Below are 18,336 nucleotides of genomic sequence, written 5' to 3'. Positions count from 1 at the left end.
GAGTCGGGGATTTGATTTTAGTACTTTTAAAACAAAACTACTGTTTAAGCGGGTATGGTTTAACAAGGTTTTACTGTATACAAAATTCGAACTAATGAAAGAAGTCATAGAAAAATATCACTCGGTTGAGGCGCGTATATAGATTGATGTCGCGTGAGCACACGCACACACACGCTATGTCACGTTGGCGTGAATAACAGTTTCTATACTTCATATCACTGGAGCAGCCAACGTAACTGGGCGTGGCCAATGTGGTCCGACGTGCCCAATGTCAAGATGGCTGTTGCTCAATCCGCACGTTCATTGCACTGACTGGCGCGGAGAAACAAAAAATGTCGCAGTTTCGCCCGAAAAGCAATGCATCGATTGCGATAGATAGCACATTAGTAGATAGCTATACGAAGTAAGGATGGTAGTTTTATTGGCCGTATAAACTTGGATAGCTATACGAAGTAAGGATAGTAGTTTTATTGGCCGTATAATCTTGTAAACATTCGCTTACTAACTACATTAACAAATATGGTGTCAAGCATGCACGAGTAAACATTAACACATTTCGCTCGATGACCGCGGAAACTCGCTGAAAAATGCTGGAGTGAGGAATTGCGGCAGTAGCAGCGAGCGAATTGACCTTCATACAGCTCTTGCTTCAACGCGAACGAAATATAGAAAGCACATTGCATACGAAACTCCCGGCACTACATGTACTCTGCAAACATCGCAGATCGTTTTGTTTGATTGTTCTTCTCGGCAAAAACACATAAGGTGGAAACCCCTTTTTGTGTGATTGTGTTGGAGCGGGGAATCTGACAGCGACTCCTAGGTGCTTTCCTGCAAAAATCCCTGGGAAATCTGGAAGTGGACGACCCTTTCCTAATCCGGAAGCCGCATGAAGTCTCTACAGTCTTGCATAATGAGTGCCCACCAGACTGCCACGCCTTTTCCGTTGATGTCAAAGACTTGTACTATTCGTTACCAAGTGACCTGATCTTAGAGGAAGTCGGTGATTGCATCGATAAGTATGGCGTAGTGAAGTTTCAAAATACCTGTGGAATCGGCAGCTTCATGGAAATGCTCACTTACTACCTAAAATCCACGTTCATTTGTCATGACAATAAGGTTTTAATTCAAAAGCAGGGAGTGTGTATAGGTTCATGTTTGGCACCCATACTTAGCGGCCTTTTGTTGGCGCGCTATGACAGGAGCTTACTCGCTCGCCTACAGCTGACGCCCATAGGAATATTTCACTTTGTAGACGACTTTTTAGTATTTTATCCAGTTGACCTTTGTGACATGGAGTTAACCTCCAAGACAATTATTGACGCCTTCAATGCGATTATGAAGGATTTTACATTAACAACGGAAGAGCCCACTAATAACCGTTTAAGGTTTTTAGACATTGAGATTGTTTTTAAACCGCATCACGTGTGCTGGAGCTACTCGCCTCGCTCAAAGAAAGGGCTTCTCCCGTTTTCGTCTGCTCACTTCAAACTCGTAAAACAAGGCATCGCTAAGGCATGTTTGCAAGCTGCTTTGAAGCGCTTGTGCGAGCACTCTGTTGAACAGAGCTTTTCAGTGCAAGTCAACAGACTAACATCAGCAGGCTACCCGACCAGCGTTTTGTGCAGTGTTGCTGGTGACCTTGTAAAAGAGTTAAAGAATGCCGGAAAACAAACTTTGCAGTCACCGCCTTCCAGATCTAGGCTTGCCATCATTCCTTATGTACACCGTGTTTCCCACAACGTTATGAAAATTGCGGCCAAGGCAGGAGTGAGGGTGGTGTGCAATGCCCCTAAAAAACTGGGTGGGTTGTGCAATATAGTCAATAGGGAGGATACTGTCATGAGCAAAAGCTGCTATAAGAATCATGTTCAGGGCTTTGTTAACTGTACAACGCAGGTCGTCTATAAAATCCCACTTGATTGTAAACGTTGCTATATCTGGCAAACAAGGAGGTGCATTAATGATCGCCTGCGCGAGCATGCCGCTTCACTAAAAGAAAACCCGTACAGTCATCTAGCTGCGCACTGTAAGACGTGTGGTTGCACCCCGATCTTTAACAAGTGCGAAATAATCGGCAGATATAGTGAAAAGCGTGCGCGGGAAATCTATGAAGCATATTGTATATTCAGAAGTGGCAACGCGTGCGTAAGCTCTGCATCCCTCTCGCTCTCAACAAAAGAAATTGATTATCTTCGTGGCTGACACTTATCCTTCTTATCCTTCTTTCTCTATTCTCTATGTCACCTTCATGATGCATTTATATGCTGCTTCTGCAAATAAAGCATTTGGTTGCTAGTCAGCGCTCTGTCCTGTTTACTCGCTCATCCTGTGTTGCGCTGTTCCTGTTTTTATTCTAACATCAACAGCTGCGTTCTACCACTTAAGTATGCTTTGACCCATTCAACAAGATACGGTGGAAGACCAATCAACTGCAAATTATAAATAAGCTTTGAATGCTGTACCTTGCCAAAAGCTTTCGCCATATCCAAAAAAAAAGAACATCGATCTGTCCCGAGTTATCCAGTACGCTGAGAAAGTCATTAACCATCGTAACTAGTTGACTAGTGATTGACATGCCCTTCCTGAATCCATGCCTAACTTTGGCATGAGTTGTGAATTAATGAGTTTTTACTGTACGCAGCTTAACTGAGCAATTTTTTTCTCAGTTTAATTAGTTCAAATTTTGTATAATTTGAATTTTTGTAGCATCCCTGTGGAATTTGAATAAATGATCTTTTACTGTATAGCTCTGTAGTCAAGGTGTGAGTGGACAAGACTACTATACAAGTTCACGAGACACTTTCCATCCCTGCCCCATTTTGTACGTGGTAAAAGTTTTAAAATGTTCATTGTCTTAAGGCATTTGGTCCTCAGATGCTTAAGATGAGGAATAAATGCGAGTCTAAAATGATTCCGAGAAACTTATGCGCATGTGTCCATCGGAGCTTGTGTCCATCAATTTTGATACTTGAAAATGGCGTTACGCCTCTCTTGTTTGTAAAGAGTACACAAGTGCTCTCGTGGGAGTTTACTTCAAAACCATTTTCATCTGCCTATTTTGACGATTTGTTTATTCCAAGCTTGTGGGGTTCTCATCCGTGCCCTTGGGACAAAGGAACGACAACAGAGTAGTGCAAACAGTCACAAGGGCATTTATTGCACCTTTCATAGACTAATGCCTGCCTGCCGAGTTGTTATCCACAAAGCATGCCAATGGGCGTGCGATAAATCGCGAAAGTCCGACTCACTGCAACCGGATAACGAGCAAGTATGTTCGCCCCATGCTGGACACCAATGCATGGTCGTTCGCGCGTACTGTCACGCGAACGGTAGCATGTTAGAACGATCATGTTTGTGCGTTCCGAGGTAGGCCTAACGAGATGGTCTCACAGAAGCATGGATCGGCGCACACACAGAACGTCTGCACCACTTTCCGACCCCGAGCCAAAGAGGAAGCACCTTCTCCTTTTTGCGCCTAAGTTGCCCCGCCGTTAAGTGGCGTTAGCAGAGCAGCACTCACGCCATCTCTCGTACTACCCTGCAAGCATACCGACCGCTGCAGTGAAGCCACGCGGCGAAGCCGGGTTACAGGAGAATGGAGCTATGCGAGAAAACAACATATCAGGGGACGCGTGAGAGTCGCGCATCCTCACAAGCTGCACTTGTTGTTCGCAGATGGCAATATTGCATGACTTGAAGCCTATTTGCACATCATCAACATGAACAGAATAAAACATTGTGTGTGGGATGACTGTATGTAGGCAACTTATTTTTTACAATAAATAGGATGCAACTAAGCACACCCCCTTGTGGTACACCGGTCTCTTGGGTGAAGGGCCTAGACAAAACATGACCCACTCGTACGTGGAATGTGTGATTAGAGAGGTAACTTTTGATTGTGTTTAACAGGATGCCACGGACTCCCATTGAAGAAAGATCTCGGAAAATTCCGTAGCGCCATGTGGTATCGTAAACCTTCTCTAGGTCCACAAACACGGAGAGACAGAACTGCTTGTGCATAAAAGCATCTCTAATACGTCACTCAATGCAAACAAGGTGGTCTATTGTGGACATGCCTTCCCAGAAACCACAGTGGAAGGGGTCTAGGATTTCGCTGCTTTCTAGCCCACAGATCAAGTGCCGGTTTACCATTTTTTCAAATAGCTTGCAAAGACAGCATGTCCTTGTTTAAGTATAAGAATGATCACACTTTCCTTCCATGACGATGGAATATAACCGGCTGCCCACATGGAATTGAAAAGACTTAATAGTGTATATAGAGTTTCAGGCTGCAGCTGCTTAATCATTTTGTATATTGTGTATATTATACGATCGCCACCCGGTGCTCAGTTGTTGCAACACTTGAGAGATGCCTTAAGTTCAGCAAGAGAAAATGGTCGATTGTATGCCTCATTTCGTGCACATTTGTGCTCGAGGAGCTATCACTATGTGCATTCTTTGAACTTCATGAAGTGTTCTGTGTAGTGTGATGCACTAGAGATATATTTAAAATGTTCACTAGGAAAGTCAGCCTGACCTTTCAGGCTATCACCTTGTGTATTTACCAAGAGGAGTGATTGCATGTGACGTCCTTTTAATTTGTTCACAGGGTGTCTACCAAGTTGGCATTTTCAAATTCCCTGAGTATTCCAGGTTTTTTCCTTGAGTGCCTTTGCAAAATTTCCAGAGTGACCCAAAAATTTGTTTTAAGTCATGACTGGCTGGAACCATGTCGCCCGATGCTGTCACTCTCTAGCAAGCATGTTAAAAAAAAAAGCTTAATCGAGCTCGCATAATAGGAAGTAGCGTTTATTTTATTCCAAAAGAAAACAGAAGGGAAGGGCTAGTAAAATGCACAGAAAATAAAATATCTTCGAAAAGAAATGGTAAAACCCATTGCAAATTGAGTCAAACGTTCACAAATACGAATAAAACGGAGATGCATACAGAAGCAAATATTTTCTAATATGAGCGATTTGCATCAACTGATAGCAAGCTCATTCGTATGAAGCCCAAACTTTGTCACAAGTGAGAATCTCTCTCAACAGCTGGTGTGTCAACCTCAACTGCCCTGACATACTCTCAGCCCACGCACAAGGCCTCAGTGTTGCGTTTCACTGCTTTAAAGAGTTTACTTTGGTTTTGGATGAGGGATACCTGCATCTCGGCATCAGCCAACACTTTGTTTTTTGAGCTCAAGCTCCTTCAAAGAAGTGGCAGGACGTTTCCTTTGCCGTTCATTTCTCAATGCGTAGGTCCTTTGTGTTCTCGTCCTCCATCCGCCGTGCGTGTGCCGCACAGACCATTTGAAGCATCCTCTTAGTCAGTTCTACAGTCAACATCCGATTTTCCGGACTTCCTAGGGACCGTGAAAACGTCCGAAAAATCGGGCAGTTTGGAAAAAATGAATGCATGTCTTTAACTGCCCTTAAACGCTCAAATCGCCACAGGCACATCTGAAAAAGCTATGAAGGCCTGCCAATACACTTATTAGACATGTCGGTGCTCGTACTGGGACAGGGGATGGCAGGTGCACATGTATATAATTAAGGAATGCATACTGGGTCCCGTGACAACTGCCCCTTCCTACGCTTGTTATGCTTCACTGCAATGCTTTCGCTTATGCTTCACAGCATAACATTTCTGTATTGGGGCGAATATCCCTTTCTGGAACCGGCATTATGCAAAGCAACGTGCTTTCCAAGCTTCCAAGCCAATCACAAGGACTACAAAGGCGGAGTTGGTGCCACTGCTGGCAGCAGAGGATTCTTTCAATGAAAAACATGGCCCCCAACAGCATAAAGCTTAATAGCAAACGTCGAAGAAGCTAGGCCTAGCGTTGCCGCAGCGGTGGCTGCAGCTGCCAGCATATCTGTGTGTGAGAGCGCCGGTTTGAGGCAGCGAGGTAATCAAAACAGCAGTGGTGGCGGCTTTGATTAATGCAGTTTGGGCCCAGCGTTGACGACAAAAAATCCAGAAAATCGGATGGCGAACGGTTCCTGCGTCCGAAATTTCAGATACATTTTCAGAGATGTTCTTGTACTTTGACTCTATGGGGTATGTGGTGGCACCGCAAAACCATCCAAATTATCGGGCATCGAAAGTCGGTCGTTGACTGTGCACTGGCCAGCCGATCACATGGCATTAAAGAAGATTCGTTGCAATTCCTCTCTGTTACTTGAGCCGGCATTACAGCGACTTTTGTTCCCTTTATATAAAATTAAAGCTAATTTTCCCTGATAGAAGCGAATTCCCCGAGTTTTCCCTGAGTATTTCCAGACTACTCAAAATACCTGAGAATTCCCGGTTTTCTCGGTTGGTAGACACCCTGGTTTACTCTGTGCCACACTTTTCTCTCGTCTGTGTAAGAATTTATACTGCAAAGGTGCTTCTCCCAACTCTCTCTCTTAGCACGTCTACGCATTCTTCTGCCTAGAGATTTTGCCTGTTTGAAATTGATAAGATTTTCAGCGGTTGGAGAGTCATGAAGCAATCCCCAAGCCTTGTTTTGTTTTTTCCGTGCCTTTCCACATTTGTCATTCCACCATGGGATCCGAAGCTTTTTGGCCAGCCCGTTAGTTTCTTGGATGGACTTTGTGGCAGCCTCTATTATGAAACCTGCCATGTAAGCCACAGCATCGTCTATATTAAAACCAGCAATGTCATCCTGAGCTAAATATGTGATTTGTTTGAAGAGAACCCAGTTTGCCAATTAAACCTTCCATCGGGGAATGTGCGGAGAGTATTAAGCCTGTTTTGCAACATTTATGACCACTGAGAAGTGGGCACATCCGTAGGGGTTTCTAATAACATTCCAATCAAGGTATGGCATTGGTGTGCTGTATACTATGTCCAAGTCTATTGATGAGTAGGTTTTTGTATGGAACGCCAAATTATGTAGGCTCCTTCTTTTTAAGTACACATGCATCCGAAGAGGAATTTTTCTATTAAACAACCTCTTCCATTGCAACGGCAGTCTACCCAAAAAGAATTATGTGCATTGTGGGGAGCACACACGCCCATCTTCCCCCGCGTCGTCGCGGTCGCGTCGAGAGCCGGCATAGACACGGGAAAGGCGCACTAAGCCCTCCCGTGTCCGGTTGGGGAGTACCACGGAGCGACTGTGTAAGCTAGATCCGGAGCTTGCCTTCAGTCCTAGCCACACGTAGAGTGGAACCCCCACATTTGGCGCTACCAATGTGGAACGAATAAGGCAGCCAGCGGTGTCAACTGTAACAATGTTTATTGCTACCAGCAATAAAGAACACTGGCACAGGGGCGTCCTCTCTGTAATAAGTAATCATAGGGTGGCCTCATTGCCCGGGATAGTCAGGCAAACGAGGTCACTCCCGGGTTACGACAGATACTCCAGTCCGGCAGGTTAGGGGTCCGGCGTCAGAGAGAGGATCTCCCCCAGTGGCGTTGTTTTGCACCTTTCGACCTTGGCAAGGGGAATGTCCCCCTCGCCCGTCAGCTACCTTCCCACACATCGCGAGAATGAGGGAGAAGTGGGAGAGGGCATAGTGCACCATTCCTGTGTCTATGCCAGCTCTCGACGCAACCGTGACGACGTGGAGGAAGATGGGCGCATGTGCTCCCCACAGCATTTAAATCTGACAACTATGTATAGCTCTGGAAGTTGATCAATGTAGTCTTGAAATTCGCTTTTCAGGAGTTTATAATTCAGAAGCATGTATATAGAGCTAATATTAACTAGTTTATTAAACAAGACTGCATGGACATGAACTGCCTCTATGAGCGAACGGACTTTTATTTCCCGGCAAGCAACAGCTCTGTCGACTATGATGGCCACACCACCGGATGACAACAACATCATCATCACGGTCTTTACAAAAAATAGAATACTGTTGGAGAAAATTTGTTTGCGCAGGTGTGTTTCTTGAACACACAGCACCCTGGGACTAAATTTCTAGAGGAGTTCTTTAAAGTCATCAAGATTGTGAAGAAGACCTCTGATCTTCCAATGAATTATATGCATTGCCATATTGAGGAGGTGGGTGCTGTTTGTTTAGAGAACAGATTTAGGCGCTGTATGAGCCACATGGGTAGAAGTTGTGTCCGTTGCCTGTGTCCATTAAGTTTGCAATACATGAAAAACCAGGGTGTCTACCAAGTTGGCATTTCCAAATTCCCCGAGTTTTCCAGGTTTTTTCTGAGTGCCTTAGCGAAATTCCCTGAGTGATGAACTATGTTTCATGTCAAGACAGGCTGAAACCGTATCGCCTGATGCTGTCACTCTAGTAAGCATATAAAAAAAACTTAAAAAAACGACTTAATGCAATTTGAATACTAAGGAGTACTGTTTATGCTAGTCAAAAAAAGAATAGAAGGGAGGGGTTAGTAAAATGCACAGCAAATAAAATGTCTTCAGAAGAAATTGCAAATCAAGTCGGACATTCTCAAATACAAATAAAAAGGAGATGAATACAGAAGCAAATATTTTCGAATATGAGCTATTTCTATCAACTGATAGCAAGCTCAGTGGTATGAGGCCCGAACCTTGTCACAATTGAGATTCTTTCTTAACCGCTCGTAAGTCAACCTCAACTGTCCTGACATACTCTTAGCCCGCAACGATGCCTCAGTACTATGTTTCACTGCTTTAAATAGTTTATTTGGTCTGGATGAGGAACATTTGCATCTCAGCATCAGCCCAACACTTTGTTTTTTGAACTCATAACAGCGGCAGCATGCTTCCTTTCCCGTTCATTACCCAATGCGTAGGTCCTTCTTGTTTTTGTCCGCCTTCCGCCACTCGTTCACCCCATGGACCATTTCAAGCATCTTATTGGTCAGTTGCACAGTCCATGTCCGATTTTTCGAACTCCCTAGGGGTCGCGAAAATGTCTGAAAAATCGGCCGGTTGCAAAAAATAAATGCACGTCATTTACTGCCCTTAAGGGCTCAATTCACCACATGCACATTGGAAACCGCTCTGCAGGCCTGTCGTTACACGTATTAGGCATATTGGTGCTCGTACTGTGACAGGAAATACCAGGTGCACGCGTGTGTAATTAAGGAATACATACTGTGTCTCGGGACAACAGCCCCTTCACGCCCTCCTTATGCTTCACTGAAATACTTTTGTGTATGCTTCACCAAGTAACATTTCTGTACAGAGGCAAAGCTGACTTTCAGAAACCGGCATTATGCAACACACTGTGCTTTCCAAGCTTCTAAGCCAATCGTGAGGCCCACAAAGGCAGAGTCTGTGGCACTGCTGACAGCAGCAAATTCTTTCAATAAAAAACACAGCACCCAACGGCAGGAAGCTTCATAGCGAACATCGAAGCAGCTAGGCATAGCACTGCCACAGTGATGGCTACGGCTGCCAGCGGATTTGCGTGCGAGAGCACCGGTTCGAGGCGGCGAGGTAATCAAAATGGCAGCGGTGGTGGCTTTGATTAATGCTATTTTGGACCTGCAGTCACGGCAAAACGTCCGGATAATTGGACAGCGAAGGGTTCCTGCGTCCGAAATTTCATACGTTCTGATACATTGACTCTATGGGGTCAATGTATCCCCGGCAGTGGTGCCGCGAAGCCGTCCAAATTATCGGGAATCCGGAAAGTCGGTCCTTGACTGTACACTGGCAACTCCTCCAGCCGACAACATGGCGTCAAAGACGATTCATTACGATTCCTGTCTGTTACTCGAGCCAGGATTACCGTGACTTTCGACCCTTTCAATAAAATTACAGCTAATTTTCCCTGATAGAGGCACAAATTCCCTGAGTTTTCCCATACTACTCAAAATCCCCGAGAATTCCCAGTTTTCCCACTTGGTAGACACCCTGAAAACATTAGATTAACTCCTTGCAAAGTTTAATGCAACACTCCAGGAGCTTTCTCTTTGGACACAAACGCAGACACATTCAAGTTAGTTCTTAGCAAGAAATAGGACATCAACTTTAGGTCTGGCACCAATATGTTCCAATTCATGAGGCATCCAGTGTAGAATAAGCATTACTGCAAACTTGTAATGCTTGTCACACTCTCTACCACAGCTTGCCTTTTGCTGAGCGCCTTTCGAAACTTTAATGGAGTTAGCACATACTAATTTGGTTATTTAGTATGAATAAAGGTATTCAGATGAATTATGAAAGTGTGAGGGTGACATCTCTTTCCTGACCATGAAAACTGTGTGAATGTAAAACTGAGGGCATGCCAAATCAAGCAAAGTATATATGAGGACAATAAAAGACCTACCAAGCACGAAGGCACAGCATTGACAAGACTTCTGATAGTGGTGAATGCTCCTTTTTTTTTTTTTTTTTGTGGCCAATTTCGAAAGCCAACTCCTTTACTCTAAATGTGCTAGCAGAGAAGAAAATCGCAATGACTTGCCTTTCTTCAGCTTCTTCTTCTTCTTCTTGCCGCCATCTGCCACATCTCGTTCCTTGCGACTTGCATTAAGATACTTGTCGGATGAAATGAGACCTGAGCAGCAAGAACAGTGAGTGATGGATTCAGAGATTGTGCTCTCACAAAGTACAAGCCTTAATTTACTAATTTCTTGAAAAAACAGAATAAACATGAAACAAAGCTAATCCGGAAGCTACATTAGCACAGAAGCACAGACACCGGTGCAAGAGTGCATTAAAAAGCTTTACTGATTTTGAAACCCGTTTAAGGGAGTACGAACACAAAGATCTTGTCATTTATTTATACATATATACAGTAAACTCTCAGTTGTACGAACGTCGGTTTATCGAATATTTCAGAATAACGAACTTTTTAAAAATCCCCGGCAGTTTTCTTAAAGATTCTATGCAAAAATGTTTCAATTAAACGAATTTCGGAACAGTGAATATTTCAGTTTAACGAACTTGCTCAGAGGACCATGGCTTGCACTGCACTGCACTGCAGGCGCAACCGTTGCCCGCCCTCATCAAACCGCCGCTGCAGCGGCCATGTAACGCCGCTGGCGCTACAGCGCCCCTGGGGCAATGCGGCGGCGCAGAAAACGAACGGCAACGAGGCATGGCCTCCGAGATCGCCCGCACAAAACGAGCAAACATGTAATCTCAGAGGCCATGAACAAAGTAACATCGCTGGCGCTTACAACGCCGCCAGAGCAAAGCGGCGATCTGTCACACCACAAACCACGTGGTGCGTGTGTTTTTCCGACCGAATAGTCGTGGCATGGTCGTCGTCTCTTTCTTTCCAGTCTCGTCGGTTCCGCATGTGCACACAAATGACCACGTGGTGTGTTTTTCACTGATATGTACAAATTCCATTTCACACATTTCTAACACTATGCATACCATGTCTTTTGCTCCATGAATTGCACTCCAAACTTCTGACTCTGTATGCCATGTCTTATGTTGGTCGAGTGAGTATTCAGTTTAGTGAACTTTCAGTTAAGTGAACTATTTCCTTCGGTGCCTTGAAGTTCACTCAAGTGAGAGTTCACTGTATATATATATATATATATATTGTCACGTGGTCGTGACGTCAAAGAACACAGTAGCAATACTGTGAAAGGCAAAAACTACCTTTTATTGGGCAAACCTGTGCCCACAAAACAGGCTACACTTAAAGCACAACGAGAGCGGCGAACACAGTCGGCGATCGTCGTAAATCTGATCAGCAGGTCAAGCGCGTGGGCTTTTATAGAGCAGTCGTCGAATGTTCCAGACTAATCGTGTGGACCCGCGTGCCTTCCACAAAGTTCTACACCATTCGCATTACGTGATGAAATCAGAAAACACAAGGTTCGGCGACAACAGACAGCCGGGTAGAAGCATCGATAACTTTCCAGAAACGTCGGATACATGCAGGCGCGTCCGTCGCTGTGCGATTACAGTTTTGAGCGGCGAAACGTGGTCGCCCGATAAAGATAAGTACACGTGTCAATACCCCCCCTCTTAAAAAGCATCGACCCGATGCTGCAAACCAACGAAGCTAATAAACAAAAGCACTCGTAGCAAAGAAATGAACAAAAATGACGAAGTTCGTCAGCGTCCGTAAAAGGGTTTAAGGCGCACCACGTGGACCACTTCAGATCGTGCGCGGCGCCGCTGTGAATGCGAAACGCCGTCTGGCACGACCTCATAGTCCAGAGCGCCAATACGTCGGATGACCTTGTAGGGTCCGAAATAGCGTCGGAGTAGTTTCTACTGAGTCCTCGTCGGCGTATCGGGGTCCAGACCCAAACACGGTCGCCAGGCTGGTACTCGACGAAGCATCGTCGGAGGTTGTAGTGTCGGCTGTCGGTCCTCTGCTGGCTCTTGATTCGCAGGCGGGCGAGCTGTCGGGCTTCTTCGGCGCGCTGGAGATAGCTAGCGACGTCAACATTCTCTTCATCAGTTACGTGCGGCAGCATGGCGTCAAGCGTCGTCGTCAGGTTCCTGCCGTAGACCAGCTTGAACGGCATGATCTGTGTTGTTTCTTGCACCGCCGTGTCGTACGCAAAGGTTACGTATGGCAGGACCGCGTCCCACGTCTTGTGTTCGACGTTGACGTACATTGCTAGCATGTCAGCGAGGGTCTTGTTCAGGCGCTCCGTGAGACCATTCGTCTGCGGATGGTAGGCAGTTGTCCTCCTGTGGCTTGTCTGGCTGTACTGCAGAATGGCTTGGGTGAGCTCTGCTGTAAAAGCCGTTCCTCTGTCGGTGATGAGGACTTCTGGGGCACCATGTCGCAGCAGGATGTTCTCAACGAAAAATTTCGCCACTTCGGCTGCGCTGCCTTTTGGTAGAGCTTTAGTTTCAGCAAAACGGGTGAGATAGTCCGTCGCCACGACGATCCACTTATTCCCGGATGTTGATATCGGAAACGGCCCCAACAAATCCATCCCAATCTGCTGGAATGGTCGGCGAGGAGGTTCGATCGGCTGTAGTAATCCTGCTGGCCTTGTTGATGGTGTCTTGCGTCGTTGGCAGTCTCGGCATGTCTTGACGTAACGGGCGACGTCGGCGGTCAGACGCGGCCAGTAATACCTTTCCTGTATTCTCGACAGCGTCCGGGAGAATCCGAGGTGCCCAGCGGTTGGATCGTCGTGTAGGGCGTGCAGTATTTCTGGACGCAGCGCTGACGGTACAAGAAGGTAGCTGGCGCGGACTGGTGAGAAGTTCTTCTTCACGAGCAGGTTGTTTTGTAGCGTGAACGAAGACAACCCGCGCTTAAATGCCCTAGGGACAACGTCGTTGTTCCCTTCCAAATACTCGACGAGGCCTTTTAGCTCCGGGTCGGCTCGTTGCTGTTTAGTGAAGTCTTCCGCGCTTATTATCCCAAGGAAGGCGTCGTCATCCTCATCGTCTTGCGGCGGGGGATCGATGGGGGCGCGCGATAAGCAGTCGGCGTCGGAGTGTTTTCTTCCGGACTTGTATATTACCGTGACGTCATATTCTTGTAGTCTGAGGCTCCACCGCGCCAGCCGTCCTGAAGGGTCCTTTAGGTTAGCTAGCCAACACAATGCATGATGGTCACTGACGACTTTGAATGGCCTGCCATAGAGGTAAGGGCGGAATTTAGCTGTAGCCCAAATGATGGCGAGGCATTCCTTTTCAGTCGTAGAATAGTTGCTTTTCGCTTTTGACAGCGACCGGCTAGCATACGATATCACCCTTTCAAGTCCTTCTTTCCTCTGGACTAGGACGGCACCGAGGCCTAGGCTACTGGCGTCAGTGTGGATTTCGGTATCGGCGTCCTCGTGGAAGTGTGCAAGTACCGGCGGCGACTGCATGCGTCGTTTGAGTTCTTGAAATGCCTTGGCCTGCGGCGTTTCCCACTTGAACGCGACATCACATTTGGTTAGATGTATTAGCGGCTCCGCGATGCGTGAAAAGTCCTTGACAAAGCGCCTATAGTAGGCACACATGCCAAGGAATCTGCGCACTGCGTTCTTGTCAGTTGGCTGCGGGAACTTGGCGATGGCAGCTGTCTTCTGTGGGTTGGGGCGTACTCCTGATTTGCTGATCACGTGGCCTAGGAACAAAAGCTCAGCGTAAGCGAAACGGCACTTTTCCGGCTTCAGAGTGAGCCCTGATGACTTGATGGCTTCTAACACTGTCGCAAGCCGTCTAAGGTGATCGTCGAAATTTCCGGCGAAGACAACGACGTCATCCAGGTAAACAAGGCACGTCTGCCACTTCAGTCCGGCTAACACCGTGTCCATGACGCGCTGAAACGTTGCAGGCGCCGAGCACAGTCCAAATGGCATGACCTTGAACTCGTAGAGGCCGTCTGGCGTGATGAAGGCAGTCTTTTCGCGATCTCTCTCGTCGGCTTCTATTTGCCAGTAGCCAGACTTGAGGTCCATCGACGAGAAGTATTTAGCATTGCAGAGCCGATCGAATGCGTCGTCTATCCGTGGAAGGGGGTACACATCCTTCTTCGTGATCTTGTTCAGTCGACGATAATCGACGCAGAAGCGTAGGGTTCCGTCCTTTTTCTTTACTAGGACTACAGGAGAGGCCCACGGGCTTTTCGACGGCTGGATGATGTCGTCGCGCAACATTTCGTCGACTTGTTGCCTAATAGCTTCACATTCTCGCGTCGAAACTCGGTAAGGGCTCTGGCGGAGTGGTCGAGCGTACTCCTCGGTGATTATGCCATGCTTGGCGACTGGTGTTTGTCGAATCCTCGATGACGTCGAAAAGCAGTCTTTGTATCGTCGGAGAAGGCTTCTGATCTGTTGCTGCTTACTCATAGGAAGACTTGGATTCACGTCGAAGTCTGGTTCGGGGACAATGTTCATCGGGGTAGATGCGGCTGAATCCGAGAGGCAAAGGCATTGCTGGTTTCCACAATTTCCTCGATGTATGCGATTGTCGTGCCCTTGTTGATGTGCTTGAACTCTTGGCTGAAGTTGGTTAGCATAACTTCCACTTGCCCTCCGTGGAGTCGAGCGATCCCTTTTGCGACGCAAATTTCACGGTCAAGCAGTAGATGTTGGTCGCCCTCGATGACGCCTTCTACGTCAGCGGGTGTTTCAGTGCCGACGGAAATAATAATGCTGGAGCGCGGCGGGATGCTCACTTGATCTTCGAGCACACTCAAGGCGTGGTGACTACGACAGCTCTCCGGCGGTATCGCTTGATCTTGTGACAGCGTTATCGATTTCGACTTCAGGTCGATGACTGCGCCATGTTGATTCAGGAAGTCCATGCCGAGAATGACGTCTCGTGAACACTGTTGGAGGACAACGAAGGTGGCAGGGTAAGTCCGGTCATGAACAGTAATTCTTGCCGTGCAGATCCCAGTCGGCGTAATCAGGTGTCCTCCAGCGGTCTTAATTTGAGGGCCTTTCCATGCAGTCTTAACTTTCCTCAACTGGGCGGCGATGGGTCCGCTCATGACGGAGTAATTGGCTCCTGTGTCTACTAAGGCGGTGACTGCGTGGCCGTCGAGAAGCACGTCGAGGTCGGTGGTTCTTTGTCTTGCATTACAGTTAGGTCTTGGCGTCGGATCACGGCTGCGTCGTGTTGAACTGAAGTTGGAACGTTGTCAAGTCGTCTTTCATCGATGTAGTCTTGGCTTCCTGATTTCGTCGGGACGGCGGCGTGTCGTTATGTCGTCGAGGTAGTTTCTTCGGTGTGTTCGTCGGCGGCGGAGCATCTTCGTCAGTTCGACTAACAGCAACCGCACCTCCATCGGTTGCTGCTTTTAGTTTTCCGGATATGGGCTCGCTGACCCGCCCCGGGCTGGGCCAGTGTATGGTCGGCGCTGCGGTGACAGGTAGCAGCCTGGTGATGGCGAACGCGACGGTCGTCGAGAGCTCCACTGAGTAGCGGCGAGGTAGTCGGCGATATCGCAGGGGCGTTCACCTTGCTGCGGGCGCAGAGCGTTCACGGCGAAACCTCGCAGTCCCATCTCCCGGTATGGACATCGTTGGTAGACGTGACCCGCTTCTCCGCAGTGGTAGCAGAGCGGGCGGTGGTCAGGAGCGCGCCAAATGTCCGTCTTCCTCGCGTAGGTGCGCTTGGCGACGGGCGGTCGTGCTGGCGGTGGCGGCGGCGGACGACGGAACTATGGCGTGACAGGGCCCTGGCGCGGTCACGGAGGGGAACCTTGACGGCGTGCGACGGCGGCGTAGGTCATCGCTTGCGGCTCAGGCTGGGGCGATACAGAGGCTACCCCAAGTTGTTGTTGGAGCTCCTCACGCACGGCGTCGGCAATCGAAGCCACTTGAGGCTGTGATGGTGGGAACAGCTTTTGTAGCTCCTCCTGCACGACCGCTCGGATAGTCTCGCGCAGGTCGTCGGTGGCCAGTGATTGAACTCCGGCGTAGTTTGTCGAGTTCGTGCGGCGGTCAAATTGCCGGTTTCGCATCTCGAGTGTCTTCTCGATGCTTGTGGCCTCGTGAAGAAACTCGTCGACGGTCTTCGGTGGGCTTCGTACCATTCCGGCAAAAAGTTCCTCCTTCACACCACGCATCAGCAGGCGGACTTTCTTCTCCTCGGGCATTTCAGGGTCGGCGTGGCGGAAGAGACGGCTCATTTCTTCCGTGTAGATCGCGGTCGTCTCATTAGGTAGCTGCGCCCGGGTTTCTAATAGCGCTTGGGCTCGTTCTCGGCGTACGACGCTTGCGAATGTTTGTAGGAAGCCGCTTCGGAAAAGTTCCCAGGTCGTTAAAGTGGCTTCTCGGTTCTCGAACCACGTCCTGGCCGCGTCTTCCAAAGCGAAGGAGACATATCGCAGTTTGTCGTCGCTGTTCCAGTTGACTCTCTCGTACGTTTCAAGCCAGCTTTCCGGGTCCTCGAAAGTTGAACCGCGGAACGTCGGAGGCTCCCTGGGCTGCTGCAGCACGACGGGTGATGCTGGGGCTGCCATTGAGGTGGACTTGGTGGCCATCTTCCTAGTCGTCTCAGGCAAAAGTCCGTGCTCCGGGGGCAGTCCTTGCAGCCTGCGGCTACCACGCTGGTTCTTGGCGACGTTCGTGTCTTCCGAGTGAGGGCTTGGGTCACGGCTTTGTGGGGGCGTCCGGTACATGAACGCAAAGCACCTCCACCAGTTGTCACGTGGTCGTGACGTCAAAGAACACATTAGCAATACTGTGAAAGGCAAAAACTAGCTTTTATTGGGCGAACCTGTGCCCACGAAACAGGCTACACTTAAAGCACAACGGCGATCGTCGTAAATCTGATCAGCGGGTCAAGCGCGTGGGCTTTTATAGAGCAGTCGTCGAATATTCCAGACTAATCGTTTGGACCCACGTGCCTTCCACAAAGTTCTACACCATTCGCGTTACGCGATGAAATCAGATAACACAAGGTTCGGCGACAACAGACAGCCGGGTAGAAGCATCGATAACTTTCCAGAAACGTCGGATACATGCAGGCGCGTCCGTCGCTGTGCGGTTACAGTTGTTAAGCGGCGAAACGTGGTCGCCCGATAAAGATAAGTACACGTGTCAATATATATATGCTTTTTTAGACAGGTGTCGTCTCCACAATTATGGCATGTAAACTCAATTCCTCGAAACTGCCCCAAATAATTATAAGTTCAGACCCTTGTATACAACTCATTCAAAATGTGCACCAAGAGCAATGTCGCTTCGGATGCGAAAAAGGAAACTGATCACAACACTGAAAGCAGACGTAGCAGTCCATCGTATTAGTCAGCCTGACGCAGTCATTGGAAGGCCATACAATGACTGTGTTGCTAAAAGCTGCTAGATAGGCCTTTCCAATTGTTCACTTTTCTTGGAAATGCGGGGGTGACATGTTTTTCTTTCTTGTTCTGTAAATGGTTCAACGGACTCCGGTTTTGGCAGCACAACCATAGTGAGTGCGTAAGCATAAGTGGCGTCTGGTACCGCGAGACCACCATAGGTTTTAGCACCATGTCTTCTTTTTTTAAAGTGTGCGAATATAAAATTTTCATTCTTAAAGTGAATTTGAATAATGAAAACCAAGTGCAAATCTAATCAAATATATTTTGAATAATTTTTTTTGCAATTACTACTGCATTAGCAAAAGTGCAAATTTTCACCACCAAAAGAACAAAAAGCAAATTATGTACAGGAAAATTATGCTTTGTGGTCAACATAATTCTGTAGTACAACACTTTTGCTTGACAGCATCATAACTGCAGTTATTTAATGTTGCCATGAAGGAAGGATAGCTGCTTGAAATGTTCAGGGAGCAGCGACACCGTCTTGTAGGTCACCATTCTTTCAGACAGTGAAAATAGCTGCTCACCTTGGCACCGAACTGTCTGGTATTGGCATATATCTCTTCACAAGCCCCGCCAACAGACAGCATGATGCTTATACCCCCCTCACATGTATCTTCTTTTTAGTCACAATTTTAATCATGCACATATCTTTCAACCTGTGCTTGTGGCAATAAAAATTGCTGCCACA

The 18,336-nt window shown here is 47.6% G+C and overlaps 1 protein-coding gene across 6 annotated transcripts in view; it reads right to left on the bottom strand.

Annotated features, from left to right (window-relative positions):
- Nucleotides 1–18,336, bottom strand: part of g (adaptor-related protein complex 3, delta 1 subunit-like garnet) — a 316,686-nt gene that overhangs the window by 148,371 nt on the left and 149,979 nt on the right. For all 6 annotated transcript variants that reach the window (XM_055075585.2, XM_050186104.3, XM_050186105.3 and 3 more), the window contains one exon: nucleotides 10,371–10,463. In XM_055075585.2, coding sequence (XP_054931560.1) covers nucleotides 10,371–10,463 — 93 coding nt within the window. The remainder of the gene's footprint in view (nucleotides 1–10,370; nucleotides 10,464–18,336) is intronic.

This window comes from Dermacentor andersoni, chromosome 11 (genome assembly GCF_023375885.2).
Source record: "Dermacentor andersoni chromosome 11, qqDerAnde1_hic_scaffold, whole genome shotgun sequence".
Taxonomy (NCBI): Eukaryota; Metazoa; Arthropoda; class Arachnida; order Ixodida; family Ixodidae; genus Dermacentor; species Dermacentor andersoni.
This window is presented reverse-complemented; position numbering and strand designations above follow the sequence as displayed.